This window comes from Hippoglossus stenolepis, chromosome 14 (genome assembly GCF_022539355.2).
Source record: "Hippoglossus stenolepis isolate QCI-W04-F060 chromosome 14, HSTE1.2, whole genome shotgun sequence".
NCBI lineage: Eukaryota > Metazoa > Chordata > Actinopteri > Pleuronectiformes > Pleuronectidae > Hippoglossus > Hippoglossus stenolepis.
The window spans coordinates 6,074,814-6,087,679 of NC_061496.1; the positions used below are offsets into that span (position 1 = coordinate 6,074,814).

General features: G+C 42.8%; 1 protein-coding gene across 2 annotated transcripts; it reads left to right on the forward strand.

Annotated features, from left to right (window-relative positions):
* The first annotated feature begins 5,873 nt into the window (after positions 1–5,873).
* c14h1orf210 (chromosome 14 C1orf210 homolog) lies at positions 5,874–12,782 on the forward strand. Of its 2 annotated transcripts, none has more exons than XM_035177554.2 (4): positions 5,874–6,087; positions 9,372–9,937; positions 10,438–10,626; positions 11,647–12,782. In XM_035177554.2, exons 2-4 carry the CDS (start codon positions 9,880–9,882, stop codon positions 11,844–11,846), a joined length of 447 nt encoding a protein of 148 aa, XP_035033445.1. In that variant the 5' UTR covers positions 5,874–6,087; positions 9,372–9,879; the 3' UTR covers positions 11,847–12,782. The 2 variants fall into 2 exon arrangements, with proteins under 2 accessions (XP_035033445.1, XP_035033446.1); XM_035177555.2 differs by having other exon boundaries at positions 5,874–6,079.
* Positions 12,783–12,866: the final 84 nt, after the last annotated feature.

Here is a 12,866-nt window from a genome sequence, read left to right on the forward strand (position 1 = left end):
TGAACGTTTTGTTAAGTGGAGAAAATTTTCATCCTTGTGGCCTATAGCTGTTTTCAGAGATTGGGTCTGGACGTTTTCCGTACTTTGTCTTTCACATATGAAGAAGCAGCAGGAGACATATTATGGATTATTTAGTTTACATGACGGCTTGTAGTAATAACTGCAGATGCAATGGCTGCATCCACACATTTTACCATATAAACAACAGATGGCATTATTTATTTATAACAGTTAAACATTATTCACTCATCATTCAATAGCAGCTGCATATTGTGAACTTACACTTCGTACATAATGATTTGTGTCCGTTTGTGGGCCTCATCACAGATTTGTCTATGCACGGACACGCAGACCACGTGTGTTCAGCGCCTTGTTCGTAACCTCTATCTTCCGGTATATTCAGTTAATCACGTCCAGACTGTAAAGAAAATATGGGCCGGAGCTGAGGCAGAGTGACCCCCACCACCAACCCCAGTCTCCTCATCTGCCTCCTGAGGTGAGGCCGGGCCACTGTAAACGTGGATTCAGGGATCTGGGTCCATCACCACATGTGGAGCACGGTGACCCCTCCTGGTCTGACACCAAATCAAGCCTCCGTGTCGTCAGGATGTCGATGGATGTTGATGTTACGGCCCCTGCCGACCTCACACACAGGTAGACGTACAGTAAGCGCAGGCACACACCTCATTAACGGTGTTGTGGAAAACCTGATCAGACTGAGGAAGTCCTAATCATAACAGCATGTAGTGGACCTCTGGTGTGGGTTTAGAGTGAAAACAGAGCTGTAGGTTTCCCCCTCGGCACTGGACCGTGTGGAATAACGTGATTTCAGAGAGTCAGCAGGTACAGCAAGATAAGAAAAGTGAGAGGGGATCATATTTTCAAGAAGAGGAGGAATGGTTTCGCAATTAGTGTCATATAAACCTGTTTCAGCTTTTCCGATCTTTCTTGTTTGGTCAAAGTTCATTTCATTTTGCCTGAAAAAACTATAACTCTAACTATAAATTCCACATCCTTTGGAAAAGTAACCAAACTAGCAAATGAATGACAGGAAATATTGGCACAACAAGAATAGCTTCATGCCTGACTCTATTTTTGCTGTCCATTTTGTTTTGTTAGATAAAGATGGACGAGCTGTTTTTATCATCACTTTTATTTTGCTTGTTGGTGCTCTAACTCCTCTTCACAGAAATAGAATATCTGTCCCATCGGAACAGGAGTATGAAGGAAACTGTGGAAAGGGAGGGGTCCTGAATGCAGCCAACACGTCTCTGGGATATTAGAGGCGTTTTTTTAAGGAAGTTGAATAACACTCTTGGAGTTCTGTGCTGGAAGGCATAAAAATGCAGAGCGGAGATTTTGTGCAGATGTGCCTCGTGATATAATTGCAGAAATCCCAGGCGTATGATTCAGTGCATCACCTGAGGAAATGATGTGACACGATTAGTTAAAATGATTAGAGTTCGCAGGGGGACATTTAAAGTCCATTACTTCACACCTCTCTATTGCAGCGATACCAAAAACCATTACAGAGCATTTCTAGAATGTTATTCTCACGTTTCTCTCTGGAGTTCTAGCAAGAATGTGACATGTTGTGTATGTCAGTCTTCTGAGTGATCTAATGATTTGAGAATTCATGACCATAGGACACTATGGAGGAGGGAGGTCGTGCAGCTGGGACAGTAAGAGCGGGTGAATGCACATTTGGGGCTCAGACTCCAGACATCATCCCTTTGCTTAGCCCTTTGTTTACAATCCACATGCACAGCCATGAAAACAGCTGCTTTTCAGTCTAAGTGTAACTCATAAGACAACAGGATTGATAAAAGGGGAAGAAGAGTTGAAGAAGAGGTGGAAAAAACACTAAAGTATAGGAGTCCTTGACAAATATCAAATATAAACATCAGATTTCACCAAATCCCGCAGCGCTGCAGGGTGTGACATGCTGTGGGAAGTGACTGTCCTCAAGTCCTCACGGCTTGTTTTAAGGCGGCGTTTCTGAAAACGTGCTGACAGCATATCTCAGTGGATCAAGTATTCTGATGCATGAGAAAGAAAAGAACACGGAGAGAAAGAGAGAGATGGATGAGCTGTTGTTGCTGGTCCGCAGCGTCCAGAGAACTTGAGCCCGATTCAGGAAGAGGCACTGCTGCTGGAGGCTGATATGTGTGTGAAGGAAGTGGAGGGAGCACAGGGGCAGGAATCACCCTGCAGGCAGGAAAAGGCCTGTGGAGGTGATGGCGGGGGTGGAGGTGGAGGGTCTCGGCTCCTGTCTGATAGCTGTTTGCTCAGCATACACACATACACCCACATACATGGTCGCACAGCTCCACGGGCCCATATAGGTTCCCATTTCCCATCGAGTAGGAAGTGAGCTGGATGGCTTCTGGTTGCAAAGCATGCATGCGCCCGCAGTTACAGAGGAAGTTGGCAAAAACAACATATTCTTACATGCAACAGTGCATGAACACAGTGTATCCTCCCAAATGCAAGCTGGAGAAGGAAATCCACATGTTACTGCTCGTCTGCTTTTGTCAGAGAAACTGGATTTTTATCACAAAGAAGCTTCTCGTAAGTCTGGGTTCTTTTAATTTCTGCAAGATGGAAGCCAAAACCTGGGAGTCGCAAACGTGTTTGAGCTAGAACAACAAGCTTCTTGAATCCACAAATGCCTCATTTAGTGGGAGTTGTCTTCAAACATCAATATATAATATCTTATAATAGTGTGAAACATTTGTGAGACAGCAGCTGGACACAGCTCTGCATTATAGAATAGGAAGTGGTTTCCTGCTTTGACCACAGAAACGATTTGTAGATTTAAACAGCTTGTTTTCTTTTACCTTTCTTGACGCTTCCATCCAAGAACCCACAGAAATGCATCTATCCAGGGATTTTACAAGTAGCCAAAAACAAAACGCAGTTTAGTTTGAAAACTTTTTTCGTCAGGATCCAATCACATGACCCCCCCTACATTTTCATGGGCCGTGCACAGATCCATGAAATCCAAAACAAAAAGCAGCGTAACAGAAACTACTGATTAACGCATCATTTGGGTGAATGATTCTTCTCACAGAGGAAGAGTTTTACATTACTGAACGTGGACCTGAGTGCAGCATTCAGGAATGTGTAAGTATCCAGCCTTGTGTTTTTAGCCCTATAGCTTCTTATTTAATTAGCATTCATTTAACCTGCAGATTGAAGAGAAAACATCCCCCTGCCTTCAAAGAGGAAAAGTCCATTCGGTCTTTCTCGATACAGGATTACACCTGTAAAAAGGTGGCAGCGGATCAAGTCAAACAAACTCGGAGTCCGTGCTCTTCCTGCTGCATGTTAGTGCCAGTGAGGTATGTAACATAAAACCACTGAGCATATACATTCAGGAAACTCTTTTATTAGATTAAATGAGATGAAACTAAACGACCTCTGCCTTGAAACCGGGTCATCGCCGCAGCCCGGTGGAGGATGTGAGGGAGAGAAAAGACAAAGGAGCCTATTTAAGAGTGCAGAACATCTCACATGCACCTTGATTAAAGAAATCAGATCCTCGAGATCAAGTGTCACATTTAATATAAGTCATCAACAGACCATGGAGAGAATAATGCAACATTTGAGCAAAGCTGCAGCTGTAACTTTTAGAGATTTGCAGCTCCGAGGCAGATGTGTCGAGAGCCCCACTCGGGTTGTTTCCTGATGGAGGCCACATGTGGACTCACCGTGCAGCTCTCACCTCGTAAAACTCACACTCAGGCGGTGGCAGGTCGAGATGGTGACGACAGGGACGTTTTGTGAGAGGCGAGAAAAAAGAGGTGAGAAAAACGGCTCCCCCCCCCGCCCGAGCGCTGGGGATCGTCTCCCCTCGATGCTAAATGGCCGGTGGGAGGTTTGTTTGTCACATCGCTCTTCCTCCCTAAGTGCAACTGTCCATTGTGTTGTACAGTGCGACACGTGTTGTTATTTCCCCCCGTCCTGAGAGACTTGGCAAGGCTTTCCAGTCTTCTCCCACAAAAGGGGCCGTGACCTCAGACCCCCCACCGCTCCACTTCACTGAGGAGACAAACAATAAACATCCCGTGGTGGCAAAAGTGGGGGAAACCCCTCGTCTGAGTGAAGCTCTGCTGCTGCCACTGACCTTGTTTAGGTTTGCCATCATAGATCATATTAGATATCATTACCAGCAACATAAACATTAATCCGTACCTGTCTTTCTGATAACACAATCACAGCTGTCAATTTTTAAACGTAAGAACACACATCATAAAATAACCCAAGAATCCTGCACACTGTCCCTATTGTTCTGGATTAATATTGATCCTCTGCTCTTCTGTACGATGGAAAAACCATAACAAGTGAGTAAACGTTGAAATTCTGTGTTGATTCAAGTTGAGGTTCAGATTTTACTCCTCAATAAAAGGTTGTTTGATTTTCCAAGTAATAAACTTGGATTCTGTTGCCATCAGGCCGACAGTTGTAAGTGAAGAGCAATGGAACACAAGACACTGGTGAGATCCAATAACTACAGGAACTAGATGGGAGCAGTTCAACCAAAAAATGAATCATTAAGCATCATTACTAATCATTACCACATGCTGTGAGAGGACGGCTCCACAAATCACAATCACAATCTTTTACAACTACTTATCAATGAATAATAATAATCATAACTTCAGGACAGCTTAGAAAAAATATCATAAATGAACATATGAATACTTACAGTAGAATTGCAAACACTTATCAATACAACACAAGAATAGCACCAGCACCAAAACACAGACCGAATGAACCAGGTATATCTTCAAACTGAGCTAAAACAAGCATGAAAATAGGACTTTTAAATTCATCAAGAGGCCAAAAACATGGCTGCTCATGTTGCTCTGTGCCGTATGTATATGAACATAAATAGTCAACTATTTGCTAACTAGTAACTCGCATCGAACTAAAAGCTGTTAATATATGTCAGTATTTTTACAACTCGTTTCTGCTGCCCCTTATTGGCCAAAAGAAAAACTGGTTATAGCTTTAACATATAAAACATTGACCTATTTGCCTCAATCTTATTCAAAACTAAATCCAAAGATCCAATTTCCCCAAAGGGGCAATTACATTTAACATAATCAATAACCAGGCACATGGCTTAGAGAGGCTGAACAGATCAAAGCACAACACAGACATTCACAGTCCAACAGTCAATCAACACCCGTACAGTGGGAAACCCCTCCTGCTCCTTTTAGCTGATGCTGAGTTATCATTTCTTTTTCCCAACCCATCCTCGTCGGGGCCATCTGCCCCAAGACGTGCAGCTGAAGCATCCTGGAACATAGGGAGGGAGGGAGGAAGAAGGAGGGAGGGAGAGGTAGAGATGTGCACTGCCAAGTGATCAGGAAGTCGCCCTATTGTTTTCAGGGTCCCCTCGCTTTTCCTTTCAGAGCCACCAGAGGACTGTTCCCCCCCCCAGGCCGAACATCTTAAATAAACAGCAAGTCCTCGTCACCACACAAACTCTATCTGCTCCGATTTCCTCCCTCCTCTGGAAAAAGGGGGTTGAGAAAAAGCTTTTTTACATTTGAGATCGACAAAGAAAGGCGTGGCACCTGACTGGGCACATAAACCAAACTGCATGTGCAAACCAAACACAGCAGATATCAAACAAGATCACATGACCACTCCTCATGGGAACCATAACTCCAGTCACTGAACATTTATTTTTACAAAAAGCAGGTTCGACTGGTTGCTCAAAGTTTCCCTTGTGAATGCAAATTGGCAGTTACATCATGACGTTGTGCTCACAAGTCACATTTGCCTCTTCCTTGTGCTGAGGGACAACACACTGCCGGTGACCAGGTCTGCCGTGCCATTGGATGGCGAGGGGGAGGGAGCACACCTTGGTTAGAGAGTTACCCATTAACTCGCCCTTCTGGGAAGCAGCTGCCGAGCACAGCCCGATTCAACCTTTGCACAACATTTCTCCATGTTTACAGTGAAAGGAAAAAGAAGATGTAGACGCGGACAGACAGACAGACAGACAGACAGAGAGACAGACAGCAGGTGAACTCGCTGAAGCTACAGGGGCCGACGCAGACAGGTGAGCAGGTAAGACTTCATATGAAGAGCCGGTTTCCTAAATGAGCTCCGACAGTGTCTGTGTTTCACTGTGTAAAGGTCACATGATTGCTATGACTTTGAGCTACACCGCTTATCAAGCCAACGGATAGTTAACAAATAATCTGCCTTTTTCTGACCTATAACAGTATTGAAATACTGCAACAGTAATTCAACAATATGAATTATGATATAAAATGTTCCTACATTGCAGTGTTTGTGTTGTGCTGGCTGCTGAAGGCCATTTTGTCTCAATACACAGAAGTGCCCGAACCAGTGTTTACATTTCACCGTCCTGGTCACTAAACCATTTCCTGCAACTGCTGACGGCTAAAAAAGCTCTTTCCTTTCAACACAAGGCTAAAATGCACAGTTATTATTCACATGTTATATGTTATATGTATATAGTGTTAATAAAATGATAGTTATCCACACCTATAACAGTCGTATCCCCGTGTGGGAACTACCGACCCACATGTTGATGCTGGCCACTTGCTGTTTTCACACAAAACACTGCTCACTTTCATTAGATTACACTTTGTTTGTTATTTCTTCAATCTCTAAAGTCACACATCAATTTTACAGCATTTGTTTAATAAAGTACCAGGAGCTAAAGTTAATATTTAAACCTCAAACGTCACATCAGAATGCAGGTTGTGCAGTGTCTTGTTTGATTAGCTGGTTTTTACTTTGTGTGTTGACACCTCCATTATTCCACGGCTGACAGGCAAAAAACAAACATGACATTCAAAGGCTCTTTATATGAACTTGCTTCAAAACAAATGTAAAACACATCAGTCGTAACTCAAAGGTGTAGTTTTCATGTGTAAACACTTGGTTCCACCTCAGACTCCGAGAGCTTGATTTACAGAACGTGAGTTGGATAATCACGCTCGTAAACAAGGTCTGAACGTGCTGCTCTGTCGGACCTTATCACAGACAAACAATGGCACAGCCTGACTCCTTCACACATTTTCAAAGCGGGATGAAAACACAGGACTTGGCAGCGGGATAAGAGGGATCGAGGGAGGCTCGCATGCTGCTCTGTGGATTGTTGGGGCGAGGGTCAGCTGAAGGACGGCTCAGTTATTATCTGAGAAGAATGATTATCCGTGATTACTGCGGCCGGGAGGAAAAGATGTTTGCTCGCTCGAGTATGATAAATATAATCTGTGATAGAAGCCAAACGCACTTTGCGGTGAGCAGATCTCCGATGCGCTTTGATGTGAATTTATGAGTTTTCCTTTTTAATCTTAATAAAACTCTTTGTTACGTACACGCTGACATTGAATGCATTAAATTAGCTTACAGTTAATTTGTCAGTTCAAAGGAACGCAATCAAACTCCAGGAGCAGAATGTGATTTCGATGTTTAATTCAGTTTGTTGACGGAAAGAATATTTCACACCCCGTGGCCATCATTAGTCCAGAGCCTGACACTCAGCTCACAATTTGGGGCAATGAAACAAAGGATGACGATGGAAATAAACCGACTCCTTCCTCTGAGAGCGATATTCAAACACAGACACGCGCAGACAGGGATGCAAATGGAGCCTCTTATACATGCACATACAAACACAGGAGCAGCAGATCTGGCAGACGAGCACTGCTACACTTGTGGAACATGCAGTGCACGCCTTCACTCCCAGGCTTCTCATCCTGTGCTGCTTGGTGTGTATTTTTTTGTTGTGCTTTTTCCCGTGTGGGGACAGAACAGGAAGAGATAAACGCGGCCCTGGTGCCGTGTTTACAGCTAACACCACTGAAGAGAGTAGCTGGAGGAGACGAAGGGGAAGAGGCCTAATGGTGCAAAGCCCTAAGTACAGCATCAGAATGCCTTATTGCTGGATACTTGCAAAAACACCCTGAGAATGATAAATGCACAAGAAAAAGGTCGAGACACCCAAATAGACCTGAATACTGTTGGTACTTTAATCTCATTTCGCTGATGATACTGTCATATATTTACATGAGAAATATTGTGAGTGAAAGACTTTTACTTTTTTACAACTTTCGAATTAAAGGATGTGAAAGATTCTCCCTCCACGGCTGGATACAATATTTATGTGGTGTTTGTTTCACTTAGCAAAAACAACCAGCGTGGGGGAAAATACCCTCACAAGATAAAAGCACTATAGTTCATGATTAATAACAGGAAAGGCAGGCATTGAGAAAAATATTTATATCATATTATTTATCTAAAATATAAGCTTTTAAAATCTCAGGTCAAAGCATGTCAAACACTAATGTCATAGTGGAGCATGGATATGAATGGGTATTTCCTCTCCACAGAAGTTGTTTCCCTAAATACAGATCCACCCAAACTCATACATGCAAATATCTGGCAAATGTACCGACTGACGAACTGAAAGCTCTTCTCTCTTTCAAACACAAACTAGTTTGGGTGAAGGCTTTATATTTGCATTAGATGCATCAATGAGCTATTGATGTGAACATGTATCATGAATACATTTATCAATGATACAATTAGAACATAAAAATATAGAAAAACTAACAGGCACAAAACAAATAGGAAAACTAGTGTGGTTTATAATGCATTTAGTGGGGAAATACAACAATATCATTATCAAAGTCCAATATATATGAATATTATTGCTTAACAAATAACACACAACTGCTCAACCTTAGATTTGGTAAACGTTTTGCTGTTTGTCATTCTTTCTTCATCAGGAAGAGTTTAAAACCACAAATTTCACTCTGACGTATACTTCCGCAAGCCACTAGGTGGCAACAAGAATGTTTTGGCTTCACTTTTGCGAAGCTGTCATGTTGTTTTTCTTTATATGCCATCATTGGCTGGGACCAGTCGACCAGCATCCAGACGTGACTCTGATAAATCAGCAAGAAATTGACCAAACAAGAAATAAGGTTTTAAAGCGTATGAATTAGAAATGTTTACAGGCTCTGATAGGTGAGTTCAGGAAGGTCCTCCAGAATGTGGGACTTCCTGTTTGCGACACACTTTTCCTGTTGTGGATGATATCCTCCTGAGTTCCTGACAGCTCAAACTCAATTACTGGATTTAAGGGATTACTTTTCTGATGACACTCTCACTCCTCACACATACTCAGTGAAATATTTAGGTCATTTGATTGTTCGTGTTCTGTTTTGTATGATTCACTAATGAAATATGCATTGAGTCCAAAAGAATTCAAAGCCCCAATGCACGTGGGATGTGGGGGAATTGTGGTTTACTGATAGATTGCCTTTGTATGCAACTGTGTAAAAATTCCTTTTTCTGTTTCCTTTCTCTAGAGCAAGAAAAGTGTGGTTGATATTTCCACTCGCTTGTGGGATGATACATCTGCCACCACCTCTCACTTGTTACTCAACCCCTGTCACTCAACGTGGCCACCTAGTGGAGCTGTGAGGGCCAATCACCCTCCTGGTCAAGAGAGATATTCCACTACCTCCCTCCTCTGGGGAGGCGCCTGCTCTGCAACATCTCCCTCAGATCCCTCTCTCTTTTTTATTTTCACCTACTGAGGACAATATAACACTGAGCAGAGTTTGATTTTACCAGACTTGGGTTGATGAAACATTTAAAACCTCTGTTGGATCTTATATAAAGTGGAGTTCTTCACCAGAGGGTCACAGGCACCGTCCTGTCCCCTGACATACATGCCTGTGTGATATACTCCCATCATCCATGGCTTCACACTGGAGTTAATTGTGCCCAGAGCAAGAAACAGGTCTCATCCAACAAAGAAGCAAATTGAGCCACGGAGGACGAGTCACTCTAGTCCAATAAGAGCAAAGCCAGATGGAACTATCATCAAATGGCAGTTTCTCTACACCGACACCAACCACAGCATTCAATGGTGAGAATTCATTTACATCTGTAAAGTCAAACTGACAAAATTTGGATGTCACGTGACATTCCAACGGCCCACATTTGCATAATGCACCTCTCACAGCTATAGTTTGACTCTGGCCAAACCCGACAGAGTCATAGAGCAAATTAGACAAACCTGAATCGAACCCAACATGCATTCTTTTTTTTTGTGTCCAAACCCGACCCGAGCCCGATGTTTTCCCCAATTACAGTTATGTTTAGTGTGAATAGTCACGTAGATCGCCCAGCCTACGTGACAAAACACATCCGGAGCAGAGTTTCATTTCAAACTTTTTGTCCGAAACTGGATTAAAAATTACTCTGTGGGTCCTGACAGGTTACTACAGGTCTGGAGCAATTTCAGACAGAGGCTGCAAATCCTCAAACAGAATTACAATACAATACGTCTCCTTTAACTTGGTCCACAGTGGGGCTGCCTCACAACCAGAACACACTAACTAAGTGATTATTTTGTCTCTCTTACAGAAACAAGACCGACAGACAAATACACCAATCACAACTGGGAGTTCCTGGCGGCCGTCCTGGGAACAGCCATCTTTATCTCCATCGCCATCGCCCTCCTGGCTAAATGCCACGTTGTCCAGCGTTACCTGGCCAGCTACCGGCACACACGGCTGAGGGAGGCGGACACGGTCAGCCAGTTAGATCCGTCAGGTTTGTGTTTTTTTTCTCTCTGTTCATTTATACAACAAATATGTTTTATTGTTAAATGAAGAGAATGCTGCTTTACCGACCCTGCACAGTGTTCTTGTGATTTAGTGAGTGAGAGATTTACTGGTGTAATCGTCATTTAGAAGTATTGAACAACTGAACATCAAAAACTAGGTTCAACTACTTCATCTACTTCCTGGTTCGAGAATGCTTTGATATATTTTGCACTGGAGGTGATGGGTTGTATGTGTTACAGAGATTATACTAATTCAGGAAGAAATAGAGGGTTGCAGTTTATTTTGTGACGGCTAGAAATGAAACGGTGTGAACAAAATGTTCACGTCATCCGTCTTATTACGTTTTGTTAAAATATGCTGTAATTGTTATTACGGGAATTTCTCCAAGCTTATATCGACGTAATATGAATTATCAGTAAATATTATGACAGCATTTTCATATTTATCAAAGACGACAACTTGGTAAGTGGGGATGTCAACCACAAATGTCAGAGTCGAGACAAAATATCTCTGAACAAATAACCATCCAGAATCCAGGGTGTTGTTTTTCTTTCTCTTTCACAGACTCTCACAGTTTGTCCATTTTCTCTGTGGACAAGTGTCTGTGTGACCTTGACTCTGACAGAACACTGTGAAAGCTGCTCGTCGGGCTCCTGAACTTGCAGAGCTTTAACTGCACACAAGTGCATATGTCCTTGCAACTCATCCAGTTCAGCTTCAAGATTCCGGCTGTACGTGTCAGTACAGACCTTTCCCTGAGCACGTCCTTGTAAACCACACACCCTGGCTATTCTTTCTCTTGTGTGAAAATGTCCATTTCTCTTCTAAAAGCGTGACATTACGTATTATCTATTGTACTCTCTCCTCTCACAGTCGTCACGATCCTCGTCAGCGATGACATGGAACAGCGAGAAAAATATCAATTGCTGTCTCGAGATTTTTGTTGGATTTCCGAGGTGTGTTTTTGTATTTGTCTCATGTATTTCTAATCTTTCTCTGCTTCCAGGCCTTGACGTTGGGTTCAGGATGCACAGTGGTCGTGGAGAGAACCCTCACTGTGTCCCTCCCGTGATCGAGGAAGACGACGACGGCTTCATCGAGGACAACTACATCCCGGCCAGCGAGCGAGCGAGGGCAGAGCGAGCAGCGGAGATCATGGAGGACACTGAGGAGGAGATGGACGAGATTGAATTCACCATCGCTTAGTGTCGAGTGTCTCCACTCAGCTGAACCACTAAATCCACTCCCACCTTTTCTTTAGTTTGTGTTTATTTCTGTGAGATTCATATTGTCAGTCACAAAAGAGGCAATTTTTAAACACTGGTTAAGTTTTGTAAAATGTAAAAACCTGGGCTTGCGTGCGTCTGAATTTCAAGGAAGCGCAGAAGTGCACTAGTTCTCAACGTGTGGTCTAATGACGAGTCACAGTGGTCATGTTTTATCTGTCAGCATAGCGACGACAGTAACAGTAAATTATTTGTTACTTATTTATTAGTGATAATCAAAGGGATAAACTGTAAAGGTTTAAATAGAAAAGAGATTAACAGGTCTTCTCATAGACTGTATATAAAGACGGACGACGTGACGACTCCCCAAAAGTGAAGCCAGTGTGTTATTAGCGTCCTCCGGTGGCTGGCTGCAGTATAGGCCATAAACCAGCCTCCTCCATGTTAGTGGATGGGATGTGGGCCAAACTAATGGTTTCTGTCTATTTACGAAAGTTCTTATCGCACTGATGTTTGTGAGGACGTAATTGGCACAAAATGGCAGCGCTCGAATACAGGGAATATTTTGGCTTCATATCTGGATAGTGGGAGGAAGTGGAGACGCGTCGTCCATCTTTTCATGCAGCCTACGGGTCATCTGTATATATATTAACCAATCACCTGTGTCTCTTGACAGTTATCGATTGGTTGATTGATTTGCTGAAGCTGTATTACAAGTCATGTACATTATCTTGGACGGATGATCTCAGCTGTGGAGAGGAACATTTCACTTTGCACTCTCATGTTTCGTCAGGGATAAATAAGCAAATGTGTGTGTACATGGATGAATTATACAATGAATTGATTAAAAATCCGTTTTACTTGCTGAAACTTGAGGAACTCTGACTGGCGAATAAACTATGATGCTTTTCAAAAAGTGTGGATTTTATTTTTTAGAATACAGGACAAGATGGTGGATATCCCTTGTACGTTTGAAGGTCTTCTGCACAACTTAAGTTAC

Excerpts from the sequence above, each read along its gene's own strand:
- c14h1orf210 (XM_035177554.2), top strand. The coding sequence starts at position 9,880 with ATGGAACTATCATCAAATGGCAGTTTCTCTACACCGACACCAACCACA. Across the intron at positions 9,938-10,437 it reads ACCAACCACAGCATTCAATG|AAACAAGACCGACAGACAAA; the intron begins GTGAGAATTCAT and ends TCTCTCTTACAG. Across the intron at positions 10,627-11,646 it reads CAGCCAGTTAGATCCGTCAG|GCCTTGACGTTGGGTTCAGG; the intron begins GTTTGTGTTTTT and ends CTCTGCTTCCAG.